We start from the raw sequence: 22,007 nt of genomic DNA on the forward strand, positions 1-22,007 counted from the left end.
CTTAAGAATTTGGAAAGGACCAATAAAGCAAGGTGTGAGTTTTCGGGATTTCAATGCTCGACCAACCCCAGTCCACGGAGTGACTCTCAAGAATACATGATCACTAAGCTCGAATTCCAAATCTTTCCTCCTCTTATCATGATAACTTTTCTACCTACTCTGAGCAGTTCTCATCCTTTCCTGAATTAACTTAACTTTCTCAGTGGTTTGTTGTACCACTTCTGGTCCTAAGGTGAGGCCTTCTCCGGGCTCTAACCAACATAGGGGTGTCCTACATCATCTATCATACAAAGCTTCATAGGGAGCCATGCTAATGGTAGAGTGAAAACTGTTATTATAAGTGAACTCTATCAATGGAAGAAAACTCTCCCAGCTTCCCTTCTGCTCTAAGACACATGCTCTTAAAAGGTCCTCCAACGACTGAATGGTCCGTTCAGTTTGGCCATCAGTCTGAGGATGGTAGGCTGAACTCAGTCTAAGCTTGGTTCCCAACGCTCTGTTCAAGCTCTCCTAAAACCTAGAGATAAATCTAGGATCTCTATAAGATACTATGCTAGATGGCACATCATGTAACCTGACAACCTCACTTATATACAAGGTGGTCAACTTCTCCAAGGAAAATTTGATATTAATGGGAATGAAGTGAGCAGACTTAGTCAATCTGTCAACAATAACCCAGATAGAATCTAAATCTCTAGGGTTTCTAGGTAGTCCTACCACAAAATCCATGGAAATATTGTCCCACTTCCACTGGGGTATCTCTAAGGGTTGTAACTTCCCTTAAGGTCTCTGATGTTCTATCTTAGCCTTCTGACAGACTAGGCATGCATACACAAACTCACTAACCTCTCTCTTCATGTTGGGCCACCAAAACATCATCCTTAAATCCTGATACATCTTGGTAGCACCAGGATGGATGCTCAAATTACTCCTATGTCCTTTCTCTAAGATCATCTTCCTAAGTTTAGGCACATTGGGAACACAAATCCTATCTTGAAGTCTCAAAACTCCATCTGATCCAACATTGAAACTACTATCCCTTCTTGACTCTATAGCCTCTAACTGAGTCCTTAGAAAAGGCTCAATCTTCTGACCTTCCTGGTATCACCTAGTAACTCACTAGTGACCCTCAAAGTTCCTAATCTTACACTATTAGGAGTAACCTCACATGCAAGACTAAGGTCTCTAAACTGTTCCCGGAGATCCATCTCTCTAACCATCAAGGAAGACATATGTAGAGATTTCCTACTCAAGGAATCAGCCACTACATTGGCTTTACCGGGATGGTAGCTAAGCTCAAAATCATAATCCTTAAGAAACTCTAACCATCTCCTTTGTCTCATGTTCAGCTCCTTCTGACTAAACAAGTACTTAAGGCTCTTATGATCTCTAAACACCTCGAACTTAGAGCCAAATAGATAATGCCTCAAAATCTTAAGGGCAAAAACTACAACAGCCAACTCTAGATCATGGGTGGGATAATTCCTCTCATGAGTCTTAAGCTGTCTAGAAGCATAGGTCACCACTTGGCCATTCTGCATCAACACTCCGCCTAAACCCATCTTTAATTCATCACAATACACCTCAAATGGTTCTCTTGGGTTAGGCAAAACTAGCACTGGAGCAGTCGTCAATTTTTCCTTAAGGGTTTGGAAACTATGCTCACATTGGGTATCCCACACAAAAGCTTGACCCTTACGAGTCAGTTTAGTTAAAGGTAGAGCCAACTTGGAAAAACCTTCTATGAATCTCCGGTAATATCCTGCTAAACCCAGAAAACTCATAATCTCAAAAACAGACTTAGGACTCTCCCACTTAAGAACAACTTCTATCTTAGAGGGATCCACAGCTATACCCCCTTGAGATATCACATGCCCTAGGAAACTAACTTTCTCTAACCAGAACTCACACTTGGACAACTTAGCATAGAGTTGTCGGTCCTTAAGGGTATGCAACTCAATCCTCAAATGTTCTTCATGCTCCTCTCTAGTCTGGGAGTATACCAGAATATCATCTATAAATACTACCACAAAACTATTAAGGTAAGGGTGAAAAACTCTATTCATTTAGTCCATAAATACTCCTGGAGCATTAGTCACACCAAAGGGCATGACCAGATACTCATAGTGACCATAACGGGTCCTAAAAGCAGTCTTTGGTATATCCTCAAACTTCACTCGAATCTGATGATAACCCGACCTAAGGTCTATCTTACTAAACACACAAGCTCCTACCAGCTGGTCCATAAGGTCATCTATTCTAGGCAAAGGGTACTTATTATTAATCGTTACCTTATTCAACTGGCGTTAATCCACACACAACCTCATGGTTCCATCTTTCTTCTTCACTAACAACACTGGGGCTCCCCACGGAGATACACTAGGCCTAATAAACTGCTTATCCAACAACTCCTCTAACTGTTTCTTAAGCTCAGTTAACTCTATAGGAGACATCATATAAGGAGCTATGGATATGGGTCCAGCACCAGGTACTAAGTCTATGGAAAACTCTATCTCTCTCTCAGGTGGCAGACCGGATATATCCTCAGGAAACTCTCTGACAACAAGGAGGTCACACATAGAGACCTTTGTCTCTATTTCTAGGCTAGACAAGATCATCTACACTTGAGCATCTTCCTTTAAAGATGTCACAACTTGGTTGGCAGAGATAAACATCATATCCTTACTCACTCCAGAATCATCAAACACCACACTTTTATCAAAACAGTTCAACAAGACATGGTAGGAAGATAACCAGTCCATACCAAGAATAACATCAATCTGACTCAAAGGCAAACAAATCAAATCAATCAAGAATGTTCTACCAGAAATCTCCACAGGACAATTCAAACACACATCAGAAGTTAACACAGAACCACTAGTAGAGGTCTTTACCACTAGATCCTTATTTAAAGAAGACACATAAAGCTTAAGTTTTCCTACACACAAACAGGATATAAAGGAATGGGCGGCACCAGAATCAAACAACACAAGCAACGGAATCCCATTTATGAAACATCTACCTTGGATTAGATCTTTGGATTTTGAAGCTTCAACACCATTAAGGGTAAATACTCTTCCTGTGGCCTTTGGATGTCCATTTTGACCATTCGGGCCTCCACCATTTTGCTCTTGCTTGAGTTGTGAACAATCTCTTTGAGTGTGTCCCTTTTGTCCACAATTAAAACATGTTATGCCTATATCAGGACAATTTGAGGAGATGTGCCCTGGCTTACCACATCTGTAACAAATGATATGAATGGAGAAAGTATTGGCTTTACTACCACTACCTCCTGCAAATCCCCTAGCAACAATCCTCTGATTGTCATGGCGGTTACCATATTGCTTAGGAGGAGTCGAATATGGTTTTCCTCGATGTTGAGACCCATTCTTTTTGTTCCTCATTGGACCTGTACTCCTATAATAGGCCGCCATGTCTCGGGAGTCTTCATCCCAAATCCGACACATATTAACCAAAAGTGGGAACTGACGAACACCTTGGTAATTCACAGCTTGCTTCACTTTAGGTCGTAAGCCATTCAGAAACTTTACACACTTGGAACTTTCACCATCTCTCCCTTGATAATGGAGAAAGTATCTCACCAGCTCCTCAAACTTGGCTACATATTCAACCACAGTCATACTTCCTTGCTTAAGCTCCAAGAACTCCATCTTCTTCTTGTTCCTAACATCCTCGGGAAAGTATTTCTCCAAAAACACTCTCTTGAAGACATCCCAGGTCACATCTTGACCTTCAGCCTCTAGGCATTGGCAAGTATTCTCCCACCAATACTCAGCCTCTTCCACTAGAGTATATGTACCAAAAGCAACCTTTTGCCTCTCCGAACATGCCATAACTCGGAAAATTTTCTCAATTTCCCTTATCCAGTTTTGAGAACCATCAGGGTTGTATCCTCATTTAAAAGAAGGAGGGTTGTTTCGTTGGAAGCGATCCAACCCCTGGTACTCAACAACTCCACCAGCTTCTCCTCTATTCGGATTCCCTATAGCCTGAGCTAAGGCTTGAAGGGCATCCGCTATCGCACGATCATTCCGTCCAGCCATCACTCCCTATACACACCAGGGAGTTAGACGTGGAAGCAATACACACAAACAAAGAACCACAGAACAATCACAACCATCACAAATTCCTACTCAGTTACTCTTGAGAGTTGATGACTCAAGACATTAAAACCCATTTTCCATCATTTGAGTTTTCTAATTGCTTGCCATATCATTCCATTGCCCTTCATAAATTATACAGGTGGCCAGTCTGATAATCCGTGACCAGACATTGAAATTCATGGTATAGCATACATCAGAAAAACAAATTCAATATGACTACAACAATCAAATCTCTATAACTCATTAAAACACAACTAGTGAGTAAGTGATAATAGCAAACAACGAACATCAAACATCAGCAAACAACCAACACCAAGCATTCAACAAAACAACCAGAGAATGCACAGAAAAACAGAGCAGACTCACAACTCACTAGCCGAAAGGTTCGACCTGCTCTGATACCACTAAATGTAACGACCCGCCTCGTCGCTACGGTATCCATACTCTAATATTCGATGATTTCAATTTATTTTTTTTATAAAAAGAACTTCCTTAATTTTTTATTATGAAAATAGAAGTGATTTTGTCACAACATAAATTCATCCAACAACACGCCATTACTAAAGTGAATATCCATAATTACATATAAACAATAATTCGGTACACATCATACACATAACGAAAATTAAATCTATTCATAGATATAATTAAAATCTCAGTTTTACATCTTTAACTCAACAAAATAAAACTTAAAAACCAACTACGGAGGAGTTGATTACAAAACACAACTCTCTCCCAAAATAACGCCAACGTCATCACGTCGGCTCGGCGGCTCCTCACCATAATCTTACTCCCTGCACCCTGCCACTGTCATTCTGCTCCCACGAACAAGGTTCATGATCATCACAGGTATCAACCACACGATACAAAATTGCAAGGGTGAGTTTATTATAAAAAGAACCAATACCAATTCCAAATAACCACAATTAGCAAGGAACATAGGCAAACATGATGAGCATACACAACAATCATTATTCAACACTCATATCGAACAAATATTCATCATCCACATCCAACAATTACTCATCATCCATCCATGGACCCAATCAAGACGGCACATAATGATGCATGCACCTGACTCAACACTCAGATGCAATGTGGTACATATCAACAACAACCAAATCTCAGGAAATAGCCTAAGCGTGTCCACACGACACTCTCACTTAGGGAACTGTGCTGAGTTTGTCGAGACCACCCGGTTGTGCACGTAACAGCCCCCCTCCCATAGGTGGTCAGCCTGGGAGCCCAAAGGTGTTCCCTACCAAGTGACAAGCCCCCTAGTACAAGGTACACTTGCCCACAGTTACTCTATTTCCTGTGTCGTATGAGCTATGATCATGGCCAAAAGTAAGTGACAAAGACCATGGACTAATTAAAGCGCCTAAGCATCCCCTCAGAAATGCTTAGATTCTCTAACTACGCTAGTTACCCACGTCTGGGCCATCCGACAAGGTCAATGCACTCTACCCCCCATGACATACACTTCGTACGACGTATGATCATGGCCAAAAGCTAGTGCCAAAGACCCTGGAAGGTCAGTGCACAGTGCCCCCCACGATCATACACAACATCCAACGTATGAACGTGGCCAAAAGGTAGTGCCAAAGACCCTGGAAGGTCAGTGCACAGTGCCCCCCACGAACATACACAACATGCACATGCCAATGCATTTCCAACATCAATCAACATTCCATTTCCATGTCATTTACAACATAAATATCATCTCATCTCAATGACGTTATCAACAACAACAACAACCTCATTTTGATATTCACATATTCATTAATAATAACAATTCATGTTGACATGGTCTTTATTAACAACGTCATCTCAAATCAATATCATCATAATTATCATTATCATCACATATCAATTAAAATCCTTAATAACGACATCAACAACAAATCACATTTCGCACACACACACACATATATGTGTGTGTGTGTATATATATATATATATATATATATATATATATATATATATATATATATATATATATATATATATATCGCACACACTTTTCTACTTAGCAACATCCTTCCAAGTGACCACAACTCTGATCTCATGCTACCCAAATGTCAGCTGGTCTACAGCATCATGACCCAGATCAATGTTTATGTGGCTCAGCTTATCTCAGATGCCATCCACTAGTTTGTAGGTATTGCACATCCAAGACACCTAGTGGACCCACAGAAGTCCAACAAGGCACTGGGATTTCCGACATTGATTACAAGTCTCTACCAATTCTACGGAGTACCAGTGCACTGACAAAGCTTATCCATCCTCCCATTAACAGGTCATCCATTGAGAAATATTGCATGCCAAGGCAGGTATAGCAACCAGAGCAAGACTAACAGCAGCAACCGATCGCAGATGCACCACCATCGCCTCCACATCAGCCACCATCCTTAGAGTCCATCTCATCTCACATGCAGAGGATGGAGCTCCAAATGAATACACATATGCAGCATTTGGCTAATCAACAGGCAGCAAACCATAGGGTCCAGATGCAGTTGAATGACAGCTTCTATTAGTATACACTGCACCAGCATTGCCAGGACCCTAACCCTTACCCGTGGCCTACTCCTAAGCAGTTTAGAGCCACTATCGCATGCCTGAGGACAGGCCTAATTTTCAGGAGGAGGCAGGTCCTACAGATGCTCAAGGAGCTACCTAAGGGGACCCAGGTGGAGCTGAGGATGATGGAGACACGGCAGATTTGCTTGATTTCTTCATTGGAGGAGGCTGAGCTCCCCGACCATGATCTTCTAAATTTATGAACTTGTCTTTATTTTGTTTATTGCTTTTAGTACTTAGTTATGTTATTTGTTGTGATGATTGTTTTTTTTTGAAAAAAAAATTACGCATGGTTTATTTTTTATTTATTTACGCACGCGCTTTAATGTTTGATGGTGTAGTCTTGGAGTATAACTTTGTCCGAGATTCAAACCTTTTTCTTAAACTAAAGTGCTTTTGAAAGAAACAACCACCAATACTCTTTGAAAAATTTTGTAGATCAAAACGCAACAAAAGAAAAAGGGTTTTAAAAAAATGTGTATCTTAAGGATGAAAACAATGAAGGACTTTCTCGAATACCCAATGGACTCAGATGTTTTTGCATGGACTTGATAAAAGAACAATTGTTGAACACTGATTTGATCTGAATATGGAAACATACCATAAGCTTTAGTGACTGTGTGTGACCACAAATTTTATATTGAGTTTCTGCATGGATATGTTCTACGATTGGTTTTGCATGAATTTCTAATCGTCATAACATATGATTCATGGAAGTGATCTGGGCATTCTTTCTTTCTTTACATTTTAAGCCATTGGCCAAACAGTTGTCCCAATGTACATTATTTTTGCCATTTGTAAGCCCTTTGAGCCAGACACTTGATTTTTATCGGAATACTAAACCTAGGATGAAAGTTTCCAACCTTACCTTAGGATAGGAGAGCGAGAGTGTTTTTAGGGGAGATTTCTATCATTTTTGTGGCTAGTTGTGGGTTTTGAAGGAAGTTAGGTATTTTTCAAAAATCAAATCAAATAAAAAAATCAAAATCAAAATCAAAAATGGAAAAGAGTGAAAAGAAGAAAGGAAAGAGAAAGGAAAAGCAAGTTCTTTGGAATAAACAAACATTTGAACCATGTACAGAGTTGTTGTAAAAAGTGAAAAGGAAGAAAAATAATGATAACTTGGTCAAGACATGAAAGGATATGAAGTGATCGCTCATTTAAGTTACTAGCCAAATCTTTATGTCTGCTCTCCTATTCACACACCAAAAAAAAAAAACCAAAGCAACCAAAGCCAAAATTTCCAACAGGTCCAACCTCAAAAAGACCTATTGATCCATGATGATTATGTGCATTATCCTTGATTTGATGGGATATGACTTGAAAAATCAATTTATGACATATCTATATGATTTGGAATTGAGATGAAAGACTTGCCTATGTGAAATTTTATACACCTGTGAGTGGTTTTCCTCTATTTGTTTGAATCCAGTGTTTGTTCTTATGTTCTTTAGAAAAAAATGCAAAATGTCTTAATCTCATTCTTGGTTATGAGAAATTCTATCTTTATGTTTTCATTTCTCATTGTTGCTTTTTTTTTAAAAAAGTGTATTTTTCTAATTGGTTTGGGGGTTTGATTTCTTAACCAAGCATGTTTGTATTTTGTCAAAATTTTCAAGGACTTCAATGTCTTCAGTTGTTTACATTTTCAAATACTTCAATGTCTTCTGTCTTTTACATTTTCGAAGACTTCAAGGTCTTCTGTCTTTTACATTTTACAAGACTTCAATGTCTTCAGTCTTTTACATTTTTAAAGACTTCAATGTTTTCAGTCTTTTACATTTTCAAAGACTTCAATGTCTTCAGTCTTTTACATTTACAAGACTTCAATGTCTTCTGTCTTTTACATTTTTAAAAACTTCAAGGTCTTCAGTCTTTTACATTTTCAAAGACTTCAATGTCTTCAATCTTTTACATTTTCAAAGACGTCAATGTCTTATGTCTTTTACATTTTTGAAGACTTCAAGATCTTTCGTCTCTTACATTTTCAAAGACTTCAACGTCTTCAGTCTTTTACATTTTCAAAGACTTCAATGTCTTCATTCTTTTACATTTTGAAGACTTCAATGTCTTCTGCCTTTTATATTTTTCAAAGACTTCAAGGTCTTCTGTCTTTTACATTTACAAGACTTCAAGGTCTTCAGTCTTTTACATTTTCAAAGACTTCAAGGTCTTCAGTCATTTACATTTTAAAAGACTTCAATGTCTTCAGTCTTTTACATTTTCTAAGACTTCAAGGTCTTCTATCTTTTACATTTGCAGGACTTCAACGTTTTCTATCTTTTACGCTTTCCAAGACTTCAATGTCTTCTCTTTTACATTTTCAAAGACTTTGATGTCTTTAGTCTTTTACATTTTCAAAGACTTCAAGGTCTTCTGTCTTTTACATTTACAAGACTTCAATATCTTCTCTTATACGCTTTCCAAGACTTAAATGTCTTCTCTTTTACACTTTCAAAGACTTCAATGTCTTTTGTCTTACGTTTTTTTCAAAGACTTCAACATTTTTTCGCTTTCATAGGACTCGACGTCCTTTGTTTCTAGGCTTTCAAAAACTTCAAATGCCTTCTGCTCTTATGCTATATGACTCTCATGTCCTCCGTTTTATGTTTTGTAGGGCTTCAAGGTCCTCTATTTGATGTTACAGTACCACAACGTTTTTTTGCCTTTTCGGATTCTTTTCTGTGATTCCTCTGGCATCTGGTTAAATAGTCGGGTCGCTTGAATGAAATTAGTGTCATTATCTTTGCTTATCTTTATATTTTTAATAAAAGATAAGTAAAAAGGGGCAACTTTCAGACCCTAATTTCATCCGGGTATGATTTTTTATCATTCACCTGTGAGGTTTTAATCATTGTCAGTCAAATTATGGTGTTTGGCACCGGTCACAGTGCGAAGCCTGGGATCACTCCGGATTTTGATCAAGAAAACAAAAGGATACAAGGAAAAGGGGGCAAAAGGGTCATTTTGTGGATTTTTCTGGACCCAAGCTCGCCCAGGCTAGCATCTGGCTCGCCTGAGCCATGAAATGCCTTCAAACCTAAGCAACCAACTCGCCTGGTGAGCTAATTCCTTCAGCCATAAGTAACTGGCTCGCCTGGGTGAGCTCCAACTTGCCTAGGCGAGCTTCCCCTGCCCCAAATGGCCTTTTCCTATAAATAGCCATGCTTGGGGAGGGGTTTAGGGGTTCATAAAATTGGTGGAGGAAGAAAAAACAAAGGAAGAAGAAAAAAAAGGAAAAAAGTGAAGTCGAGGCACTACTGAATCACAATCATGGATCATTCTCTACACTGTTTCTCTTGCTAGCCTTGTACCTTGTGCAACAATCGATTAGTTTTTCTTCTTTTCTTTTCTTAAGAGTTGATTATAATCCATGTACCCTTATGGGTCCTCTCTGACATTATGTATGTATTCATCTCCTCCCCTTCTTTGTTGGTAATTTCATTTTTATTTGTAAGGCTTAACTCTAGCTGATCACCACTGTCGTGCAATCGTTTTCTTTTCTTTTGTGAGACTAGAAATTAATGAATACTAATAAATGAAAGGGAAATCAATTCACAAACCCAAACTTCTTTTTATCAAATATCACTTGAGATCATTTCAAGGTCCAATGTCTTAACAATTCTCTCTGCTTTTCAAAATTTAAAACGTCATTTCAAGGTCCAACTCCTTAATGACTCTTTGTTCGCAATTAAAATAAATCTTTCAAAAAACATAAAATCAATTGAATACACAAACATTCAGACTTAAAGAACTACGTAGGTCTGATTTCCTCATCGCACTTGGGGATACGTAGAAGCAAGGGCAACACCCTTGTCGACTCGAAAAAAAATAAAAAATAATAAAATAATGTAATAAAAGAAAATCACCGCTCTTAGGAAAATAAATAATTTTGAAGTCACATTGTGCACACTTGATTAAAGGTTGTCGTCCCTTGTGACAGGTGCGTGGGGTGCTAATACCTTCCCTGTGTCAAAACAACTCCCTAACCCTTATTTTCAAGATTTGCATACCTCTTTTTGCTTTTTCTAGCGTTTTCCTTAAATAAACATTGGCGGAAACTCCCACTCGTTTTCTTTTTTAGAAGATGCCTCTTTTATTTTCTTTTGTCGTCTCGTCGTGAGGTAGGTTGCGACACCTGGTAATCGATTACCAGTTCAAAAAGAGATTGCTGAACTGATTTAACTTTAATAAAAGAATTTTGACAGTAAAGATTTTGAGGCCAAACTATAGCAATCAAATTGAGATTCTTTTAACAAATTTACTAAGTCCTTATCTTAGATTTTCTTGATCTTGTTCTTTGACTTGATTCAATTCGTGCTCATCAAGTAAACTTTTGGCATATCATCAAAACTTGCATGATATACATTCACATTGTAAGCATTGCTTCACCCTCTAATAACTTTTAGGTTTAAATATCTTTTTAGTCCTTAAAATTTAGTGCTTGTTTCTCTTTCATCCTTGTAAAATTTTTTTTGTTTTTAGTCCTTACAAATTATGTTTATTTTTTTAATTCTTAAAGTACTTTAACTAACGCTTTGAATAGTGAAAAATGTTATCTAAAATGTTGTAAAGATGAAAAACAAAACAAACATAATTGATATGAACTAAAAACCAAAAAAATAATTTTGCAAGAACAAAAAGCAAAAAAGCGTTTAAGATGCAAGGACTAAAAATGTATTTAAGCCTAACTTTTATTTTTCATATACATTTCCTCTTTTACTTTCTTTTTTCATAGCTTAATGTAGGTTTCATTTGGCTGGTTTTTTTTTAACACAATGGGTATTGTTATTATGTGTGGAAAGAAGTTTGGCAAAGCAAATCTTGCATTGTATGAAATATTGTTTGCCTTCATATTTGAACAACAAAAAATGAATGAACTTTGAGATATGTCTTGATTAAGTTGTTTTGTTCTTGATTCTTGTATGAAGCAAATTCACTCATTTTATCTTTGTTTAATATTTGCAAGACACAAATTTTATGACATGTGGCATCTGAATTGAATTTGAATATGTGTAGTGGTGGTTATGTGAAAGTTAATGATTTGCTAAAGCTAAATTTAAAAACATTTGCTAATTTTCCACTGAGATTGCACTCTATTGATAATACTAGGGAGGTCAGTTATTTTGATATATGTTTTCTTCTTTGTTTCAATGGCTTGAATTGCACCAACATATTAGACAGGTTGGATCACATTTATCTTCATGCAGAGAACTATTAACACGTGATTAAGATCACATTCAAATATAGTTTTCACTTTTCATTTTTTAATGGTCAACATTGACATAGCGTTGGTTGCAGCACAAGTATAAATATGCATACTAAGAGGCAACAACATACACATACAATTTCTTCATCGACTAAAACAATTATCCTTTTCAATTGATTTGTGTTTGTTGTGTTACAAAAAAAATGGAGTCTTCAACGTTGTTATAGAAATAACATAAACATAGATTTGTGCATATACATAACATGATATGTTAAAAAATGTTTTTTTTTCATTATGTATATTTATATAATTTCAAAACATAATATTGTTGCTAACAATTATGGTTTATTGCTTTCATCAATAGGATAATGCATAAAATGTCATTGTTTTATATTGTCATTCAATGCCTACACTGAATCCCCTAATACAACCACCACTAGAGGAAGTTGGCTTTGCTCAAGTAGCAAAGCTCAGACACTTCAAGATTGATCACCATTTTGTAATTGGGCTCGTTGAAAGATGAAGAACTAAACACATATTTTCCATCTTCTAGTAGGAGAATGTACAATAACGTTAGAAGACGTAGTACTTCAACTAGGGCTGCATGTGGATGGAAAACCACTGACTAGACCAACTTATTGTGATTGGAAAGACATGTATCATACTTATCTAGGTGTTGTTCCACCAAGATGTGATGCAATAGTAGGGTTGATAATCAAACTAAAATGGTTGCATGACAATATGCTACCTTTGCCACTACAACCAACATAACAACAATTAGAAGTTCAATGCAAAGCATACAGTATGGTACCTTTGCCACTAATCTATAGTTCAGGCTCCACTTGTTTAGCTACACTCTATAGAGAAATGTGTCAGGCAACAAAAGTGGATACTGAATGCATAGGTGAGTATACATCATTGTTACAATCCTAGGGATGGTATTGTATTCCATTCATTGCACCACGATGCAACAGACAACCAATGTATCCACTAGTACTTAGGTGGAACAGGGATGGGTTACATTTTTCTAGAACTCCTCATGCTGATGTTATTGGTTTTAGAACAAGAATTGATAACATGAGGCATGATCATGTATAATTTATGTGAATTAGCTATAAATTAATATTACACAACTTAATGAAGTTTCATACATTGTAATAATATTATTTAATATTACATTTTCTTTGGATGTTGTATCTTCTTTGTGTCAAAAGAATGCCACCACAAGCATTCAATGATTCACACATATGGATTACATGCAATGCATTGGTTCATCATGCAGTGGTTGCTTGACAACAGACAAACAGGGTAAAGCTCCAATTTGATTTACGCCAAGATCTATTGAAACAACCAAAAAAATTAATTAAATTACACAAAGTGGACATGCAGGGACATACTAACAAGAACTGGGAAGAAAAACATGCTAAATGGATAAAGCTTTAGAATGAAAGATAAAAGAGTCTTGGTAGGGCAACCTATGAAGAGACTTCTACATCACACCCTTGAATACCTTCAATGGTACCATATTAATTTGGTACAACCAAGGAAAATAATTCCACAATCTAACAACAATGGTCCAAACAACATGTTGAAAGAAGACTGATAAGTGCCATATTTCAGGTATTTTTGGGATTAAAATGTTAGCACTTATTTTTTTATTGTAATAGTTTTCTTATAAACTTCATTTAAATCTAGTTGTTTTATATATATTGTACATTTACTAATGTTTTTGTTTAAATATGGAAGATTCATCCATGATTCTATAGGTTTTGATAGTTGTTTGTTGGATCCAGAAACAAAGTCAAAAGAAAGGACAAAATGGTCATTTTCTAATATTTTAGACAACCGTTCACCCAGGCTAGCAACTATCTTGCCTGGGTTAATCAAGTTTCTTCAGGCCTAAGCAACCAACTCGCCTAGGCTAACTACAACTCATTTGGGCAAGTGATTACCTTTAGCATGAAGCAACCAACTCGCCTAGGCGAGTGTAGCTCGTCTGGACGAGTTGGTCTAGCAGCTTCTTCTCTTTTTCTAAAAAAAGGTCATGCAAAGGAAGGCAAGGAGGTATAGAACCAGAAGCAGAAATAGAGGAAGCTCGTAGTAAGGAAGAAGGAGTGAGAAAGTGGAGCCCGGGCGCTGTAGAGTTTTGACTGTAGAGCATAACATTTTGATTGTAAATAGCACGAGATTATGATTGTAATGTTGGGATATTTATTTCATATACGAGGGATAGATATTTAGTAAATATTCTTAGGATTATCGAGTGCGAGGGATCAATTCAGGGTAATTTAATGTATGCATCAATAATGTTAGAAAATGATTCATATATGTTAATCTTATTAGGATACTAAGGGTAACGATGAAATCCAATCCTACGTTTTTCTTGAATTAATTAAATTCATTGTTATTGTTTCTATAAGTTTGCTTATTTTCGATTCAATAAATTCTGTTATTTTTGTTATTCCGTTGCTTTAGTTATCTTTCGTTAGTTAGACAAACCCAAGATATTTCAATTGAATTTGTACATAACTATTAAACTGTTTACTTTTATCCAGAGGAATTGAGTAACCCAAGTCCCTGTGGAGACAATCTCTTTTTATAAATTTGTAACCTACGACAACATTGGTACGCTTGACAATAGTCTAACAAAAACCTTGAAGCACATCATCATCAACAACAGCGTGCATGAACACGCAATGCACCTCCACAACAAAGTACATCTATTCCAGACACCATGCCCAATTATGACATGGAGCCACCTCGTCAACCATTTGTATTGTCTCCGTCCGAACAACCACCATATACAGGCATTGAAAGTGATCCACAATCGTTGCATCCACACTGACAAAATTCTACAATACTTTGTTTGGTTCAAATCTAGGAACACCAAAGTCAGTTGTTGCATATATGCAACATTGTATCTGCATAACGAAGGTGATAGTTTTTCATTGAATGAGGATCCTGTGAGTTTTACTCCATCATCGTTTAATTTAAATATCATTCAAAATTTCAATCAACCACATGATGAAGTTGTTGACAGTTGACAACAACAACTACCCTGCCAAAATCTGTGTCATATGAGGAAGCCTAGACTTTTGTAGCACTAGATCGCACTTTGGTGATTGATTATGTATTTTGCTTTTGTTTTTAGCAAGTAGTGTATTGAGAATTATTGTTAGTATTTTGTGTTTATGTGATTTACTTATGTTGATATGTTAATTTGTCGTCATTAAAAATTTATTATCAAAATTTCACAACACCTATTTGAATCATTTCTAGAAGAAAAAAAATCTTTTACTTAAAAATTTCATCCCATAAGTGCAACTTTGCCACCTATATGGTTATATGTATCGAGTATTTTGGTTCAAATAATGTTTCATTCTCATAGTTTTCATGTCGATAGAGCAGATAATACAACTTTTAGGACTTCAATCGGCCTAAAAACTTATTAAAAAGTGCTAAAAAACAAGAAAAAAAAATCAACTTAACTTCCAAATTTCATTCCATGAGGACAACTTTTATACGGTTATGTGTATCAAGTATTTTGGTTCACATAATACTTCATTTCCATAGTTTTGATGTTGATGAAGTCAATAATACAACTTTTAGGACTCCAATTGGCCTAAAAAGACATAAAAAGTGCCCAAAAACGAGAAAAAAACCACTTTTTCTTCAAATTTCATTCAATAAGGGCAACTTTTGGCACTTATATGATTATGTGTACAAGACATTTTGGTTCAAATAATATTTCATTCTCATAGTTTTTATGTCTTTGAAGTTGATAATACAATTTTCAAAACTTCAATCAGCCTAAAAGCACATATAAAAATTACCCAAAAACAAAAAAAAAAAAACCACTTTTACTTTAAAATTTCATTCCATGAGGGCAACTTTTGACACCTATATGAATTTATGTATAAGGTATTTTGGTTCAAATAATGTTTCATTCCCATAATATTATTTGGTTGTTATGATAAACTAATTTTTAAAAAATATTAATAATTATAAAAATTATTCTTCCAATTAGTTACATTATATGTTAATATTTAACAATTATAATAATTATTTATATTATTAAAATATAATATTTAAATATATTACTAATTATTCTTATTTTATTTGTATCATTAAAAAATTTAAACAAAATATACAAAGAAAGAATTGATAAACGAAAAAAAAAATTAAGAAAACTCGTTCAAAAATCAATTTTAGCGGTACCGAATTTCCAAGGGAGGTGCAAAAAGACCTTTAAAAAATTAGGTGTGAATTCGAATCCCATTCCTGGAATATACACTTGCTCCCGTATTTGGGATACTTTTGTAAAAAATTAAAAGGTATAAACATGTAAAAAAAATCTTTACCAGATGCATTTTCTTTCAGCAACTAATTCGAGATGTCTATTATGACTGATAATGTAGCTTTGTACATAATATGGAAGCCAAATGACAAATTTCCATCCCTCTTTATTACTCTATTTCCTAAGTATTCTCTAAAGTAAATAAATTACATAAGTAATTCCTTAAATATTAAAACTCATATTAAATAATCTTCCGATATTGAAAAATTAAATTAATTCCTGACGCGCGCTACTTAAATATATTAACATTGGGACTAAATTGATGGATATTTAATCCTTTAAATTAGTTGCTTATGTGTATTTTACTGAGGGCTAGGATAGTAGAATCGCTAAACATATTTCATAAGAGATTCAAATAATTAGTCCTTCATTCAAAGTCTCAATACGGGTTTAGCTATATCAGTTAGCTTGGAAGCAAAATGCCTGTATACTTAGTGGTTTATCAATAACCAATCCTTTTCTCTACAAATGAGATTAATCGTATTATAGATAGTTGTTTCAATTTAGCAACACAATATCTATGATCATATTATAAATAATTGTTTCAATTTAGAATACAATATCTATAATCACATTATAGATAATTGTTTCAATTTAGCATCTATGTTGGAGGGTTGAGGCCTTGGGATTGGAAATCCCCTTTTGGCTGAAATGGGAAATAATGAATTATTATGTCCTAGAAAATTTGTTTAGAATATTAAAGTTCTTGCATATGGACAATTTTACTCAATTCTTTGAAGATGGCCTTGTCTTACTTTTATCAAGTACTAATGTTTAGCAAGATCTATAATATATAGTTTTCATCTTGAAATGTTGAAAGTTTTTGTTGTCATAGTTGGTAAAATCTAGAACAAATGAGACTCCTGATTGTTATTTCTTTATATCTTTTCAATTTCCATCCTATTTCAAAAGGTATGCAGTTTTACATTTAGGTGATCTTGGAGGGAAGTTTTAATGGTGTTGTTTCACCCAAGTATTTTTTTTAAAAGATAGAACAATGGCCTGGGAGACACCATGTTCCTTTTGAAAGTTCGCTTATTATAAATTTGCTTTTACTTTTATGTTAGGATCACAATATGTGGAGAATTACTAGATGATTGTGTAAATCTTTCCCACCAGGTCCCAGTTTCTTTTGTTTCTTTCTATTGATAAGTTTTCTATAAACACTTGTGGATAAATAAAATAAAATAAATTTTTCTTATAAAGAAAAATTATCTTATCCATAAATTAATTTATTTATAAAAGAAAAAAAATATGAAAACATGAAACAAACAAATTTTTCTCGTAAGCTAAAATTATGTTATGCATAAATCTATTTAAATGTAGTATATATAAGTATATTCACTTAAAATACAAATATATTTAAAATCATTTTCGTTGCTACAAAATCAAAAATCTAAAAATATGAAAGTTATACGAATAATCAACTGAAATCAAATGTAAAAAATATATATCAAAAAATAGTTACGGCTTATATTGGTGAATTCATAAAAGGTCATCTTTGATAAATTTTCTAAAAAATAGTCTTTTAGTTTAGCTTGCCTCACATATATTGTGACTCAATATAATTTACTTAATAAATATCTATATTTATTTACATATATCTATATAAATATAAGTATAGGTAGATAGGTATTCGATTAACATATATTAATATATATATTGGATATTAAAAAAATTAAGATTTATAATTCAAATTTTGTGTGATATTTATGTTTAAGACCTGTGATAAAAACATTAACCCCTACAATTAGGGAAATATTAAATAAATTATTAAAATATCAAATAAGTCTCTACTTGTATGAGGAAAGATTTAAAAACAAAATAGAAACCAAACAAAACCAACACCCCTAGCATCTGCATCCAATTGCAAGCTCAAACCAGGAGGCACAACCTTCCACAAGGTGTCCATCTCAGTTTTAAAACACAACCATCATCATTTTATTATTATTACCACCATTATTATTATTACTTTCATTATTTCACTATTATTATTATTATCACTATCACCAAAATTATTACTATCGTCATCATTATCACTACCGTCACTCCTATTTCACTACTTCTATCACTGTCATATAAAATAAAACGATTGATTTATTTTATTTATCTTTAATTTGTAATATCTTTTTAGAAATTAAACACAAAATAAATCAAAACTCAAAACTAAAACTGATTTTAATTTTTAAAAATTTAAAACTAAAAATGAGAAACCACCTTAATAGGACCTCTTCATAAGTAAGTTTACCACAACAAATTCACACACTATTAGATAATAGAGTAAAACTTCATTCTTATATTATAAATTAAAATACACAATTTAGAGGATATGATTGTTTTCTTCATCCTCTCAATTAGTGGTTTTAAATATTTCATTATTATTTTAATTAAAATTCTACTTTCACTTAAATTCTTAAAATAATTTATTTCGAGTTTTACCATTCTTAATATATTTTGAATAAAATTCTCTTTGTAAAAATTAAGATAAGTATTTTAAATAAGAATGTTTTAAAGAGGTTATTTTTAAATAAAAACATTTAAGAATTTTCCTTCAATAGTAAGACTGTTTTGTTTTTTAGGATTCAATAGTAAATTTTTTAACAACATTTTTAATTTTTTATTTTTATGTTAAATTTAAGATTTAAACTTACAAATAATTTTATATTATTATAATATAAATTATTGATCATAATTTTAAAATATAATTTACATATTAAAAATATTTATTCATTACAAATTTTAATTATAAAATAATTTATCTACTTATAAAAGTTGATTAAATAAAATAAATATTTATGCTGTGCATTTTACAAATTAAAAGATAAAACTATTTCGTGTTGGTGAAGACAGACAGATCTGAAGTGTGTGTAGAGTTAACAAGACCAGAGAGAGAGACGAAGCCGAACGAAACATAAATAAAACCTTGCTCTTTTTTCACGCCCTAGCTCATTTTCTTCTCCGTTCTCTTCTCTCTGTTCCTCACTCACTCGCATTTATTCACCATGACTAAGCAACAAGCTAATTGGTCTCCATACGATAACAACGGAGGGTAAGTTTACCCCCCCCCCCCCCCCCGCCCCCCTCTCTCTAAAAGAGTATTTTTCAATTTTTCATTAATTTATTTGTTTTTTTTCCCTTCATTTTTTGTAGATCATGTGTTGCAATTGCTGGAGCAGATTACTGCGTCATCGCCGCGGATACGAGGATGTCCACCGGTTACAATATCCTCACTCGCGATTACTCCAAAATCTCCCAACTGTATGTTTTTCCCCTAAAATTATTGATTCTCGCCCTAAATTTTCAATTTTTTCGAATTTGAGGAATTGGGAGCCGTTGATTTGATTTACATGATCGAAGCATTGCACAAATTGCACAAAGGGACGCTGTTTGTTTGGTTTGTGTTGTTCAAGGATGTAAACTTAGGATTATTTATTGTTTGGCCTGACAGGGCGGAGAAGTGTGTTATGGCTTCTTCTGGTTTTCAAGCTGATGTCAAAGCTTTGCAGAAGGTTTTGTCTGCTAGGCATTTGGTGAGTCAAAAACTTGAAACAGCAGTAGTGATTGTGAATTCTTTTGGGGTTGCTTAGCATGTTACAAACTATATTCTATGTTTAATGTCTTGGTTGGTACTATTTTTTCTGTGTGGAACTGTAAGTTTATCTATGTTGATATTGGATGTTTTTGTTGTGCTTAAGATGGACATAGAACTTTGATTGGGTTTGGGTCCAATCTAATTTGTTTTCAACCTTCCTGTGGTTATAATAACTGATGTGGAATTATGGAACTATAAACCTAGAGTAAACTTCTAGGGCAAATACTAATCTAACTTGGGTCTGAGATGTTATCTGGCCAAACAAACAGAAATATCTATAATATTTAATCAATATTTTCATAAATAAGGTGTTGAATGTATATGTTGATGTTTTCAATGACGTGCTGGATTGATTTTATGATTCTTGGTTTAACTCATTTCGAAGAAATAATCATCCATTACTGGCTTTTTAGGCAGTATTTTGCAAAAAATGTGGTTATTTCTACCTTAAGGGGTAAATTATGGTTTTCTGCCAAGTAGTAACAACATTAAGGGGTAAATATTGATATGTACCATAAAGAATGGGTCTTGACTTTGCCTTTAAGTTTTCTACCTTTACATTTTTCATTTATATTCCGACCTCTCCAGACCCCACTAGGCGGGAGTCTCGAGCTCTGGGCTACCCTTTTATATTGTAAAACTGGGAAACTGCTGTATTAGACTCTTAAATTGTAACATACCTTCAGTTTCTCCCTTGTTTTAAGTTTACCATGACAAAGTGGAAGCCTTTGGTGGAACTGGCATGACATCATCTTTTGACTCTAAATGCAGATTTATCAGCATCAACACAACAAACAAATGAGCTGCCCTGCGATGGCTCAGTTGCTCTCAAACACTCTTTATTACAAACGCTTCTTTCCTTATTATGCTTTCAATGTTTTGGGTGGCCTTGACAATGAAGGTGTGCTACTTTTAGCTTTGTATGCTTTTTCATGCCTCATTTGTATTTGCTAATTGCTACTTCAACCATGAATAGGAAAGGGATGTGTCTTCACATATGATGCTGTTGGTTCCTATGAGAGGGTTGGATATAGCTCTCAGGGTTCTGGATCCACACTTATTATGCCATTTCTTGATAACCAGCTGAAGTCTCCTAGCCCACTCCTGTTACCTGCGCAGGTGAGGTTCTGAAATGGGTGTTTTGCTTGAAATATTTGATTCTTCAAGTTTATTGACTGACACCTACATTAAAATTATGATTTCTTTCAGGATGCTGTTACTCCATTGTCTGAAGCAGAAGCAGTTGATCTGGTCAAAACTGTTTTTGCATCTGCAACTGAGAGAGATATATACACTGTAAGTTTGTGCTAAATACATAATTACCAATTGACTGTAGGATGAACTTGTAACTTACTGTGGATGCTTTTACAGGGAGATAAGGTTGAAATCGTCGTCCTAAATGCCAGTGGTATTCGTCGTGAATACATGGACCTAAGGAAAGATTAATGCTTTACAGAAATTTACTGTTGGAGATACCAGACTTGGATTGAGAATGTTTGAAATGCTTCTAGAATTTTAAATGACATAGTGGGTTTTTCACATGAGGTGAAATTAAAAATAGCGTTTCCAGTGAAATTGCTTTGAACAAGTACTAGTCTGCTCACATTATAACTAGACTGTGCTTTCACTTAAATTTGCATTGGATTTTTGTCCGAGTCTATTTATAGCGTTAGTGTGCATTTTCTATCCCGTTCTACCATGTTTGATTGCTTTGTCGTTTGTTCAAGATGCTAAATCTGCTTGCATTTGTTTGACTGAAATTTCAATTAAAACTCAACTTCAATCTCATTCACCCAAAATCCACCAAATATTTTCTCAAAATAAGCTATATGCCACTAAATTCAACGATAATCATTGTCCTCGAGGTGGCTAGCTTTGCATTTGTTGCTGGTGGAGGAATTTTCTTGTGAGGATCAATGAGGTTGAACAATTTCTGAATATCAAAGTAAGAATGCATTTGTTGCTGGTGGATGAATTTTCTTGTGAGGATCAATGAGGTTGAACAATTTCTGAATATCAAAGTAAAAATGCATTTGAAACAACATAAATAAAGATTTTTGAAACAAGGGTAATTCAATGTAGATTGAACTAAGCGAAGTAGTAAAAATATGTGGACGAATCAAATAACTTAAAGAAGATATGGGG

At 34.6% G+C, this 22,007-nt stretch overlaps 2 protein-coding genes across 2 annotated transcripts; one reads left to right on the forward strand and one right to left on the reverse strand.

Annotated features, from left to right (window-relative positions):
- Positions 1–2,306: 2,306 nt before the first annotated feature.
- LOC114397079 lies at positions 2,307–3,854 on the reverse strand. Its single transcript, XM_028359203.1, has 3 exons — positions 3,023–3,854; positions 2,856–2,938; positions 2,307–2,618 (listed from the first exon to the last, which is right to left on the reverse strand). Exons 1-3 carry the CDS (start codon positions 3,852–3,854, stop codon positions 2,307–2,309), a joined length of 1,227 nt encoding a protein of 408 aa, XP_028215004.1.
- A 15,255-nt stretch (positions 3,855–19,109) lies between these two features.
- LOC114394763 (proteasome subunit beta type-1) lies at positions 19,110–21,546 on the forward strand. The gene is made up of 7 exons (XM_028356434.1): positions 19,110–19,319; positions 19,421–19,528; positions 19,719–19,800; positions 20,634–20,763; positions 20,839–20,981; positions 21,072–21,158; positions 21,234–21,546. The coding sequence occupies exons 1-7, from the start codon at positions 19,273–19,275 to the stop codon at positions 21,306–21,308; spliced, it is 672 nt and encodes a 223-aa protein (XP_028212235.1). The 5' UTR covers positions 19,110–19,272; the 3' UTR covers positions 21,309–21,546.
- Positions 21,547–22,007: the final 461 nt, after the last annotated feature.

The sequence above is a fragment of the Glycine soja genome, chromosome 18 (assembly GCF_004193775.1).
Source record: "Glycine soja cultivar W05 chromosome 18, ASM419377v2, whole genome shotgun sequence".
NCBI lineage: Eukaryota > Viridiplantae > Streptophyta > Magnoliopsida > Fabales > Fabaceae > Glycine > Glycine soja.

Coding starts and splice junctions, on each gene's coding strand:
- LOC114397079 (XM_028359203.1), bottom strand. CDS start 3,854: ATGGCATGTTCGGAGAGGCAAAAGGTTGCTTTTGGTACATATACTCTA. Junction 2,939..3,022: donor ATCCAAAGATCTAATCCAAG/GTAGATGTTTCA, acceptor GTTTGTGTGTAG/GAAAACTTAAGCTTTATGTG. Junction 2,619..2,855: donor GTTCTGTGTTAACTTCTGAT/GTGTGTTTGAAT, acceptor GCTCAAGTGTAG/ATGATCTTGTCTAGCCTAGA.
- LOC114394763 (XM_028356434.1), top strand. CDS start 19,273: ATGACTAAGCAACAAGCTAATTGGTCTCCATACGATAACAACGGAGG. Junction 19,320..19,420: donor CCATACGATAACAACGGAGG/GTAAGTTTACCC, acceptor CATTTTTTGTAG/ATCATGTGTTGCAATTGCTG. Junction 19,529..19,718: donor TACTCCAAAATCTCCCAACT/GTATGTTTTTCC, acceptor TTGGCCTGACAG/GGCGGAGAAGTGTGTTATGG.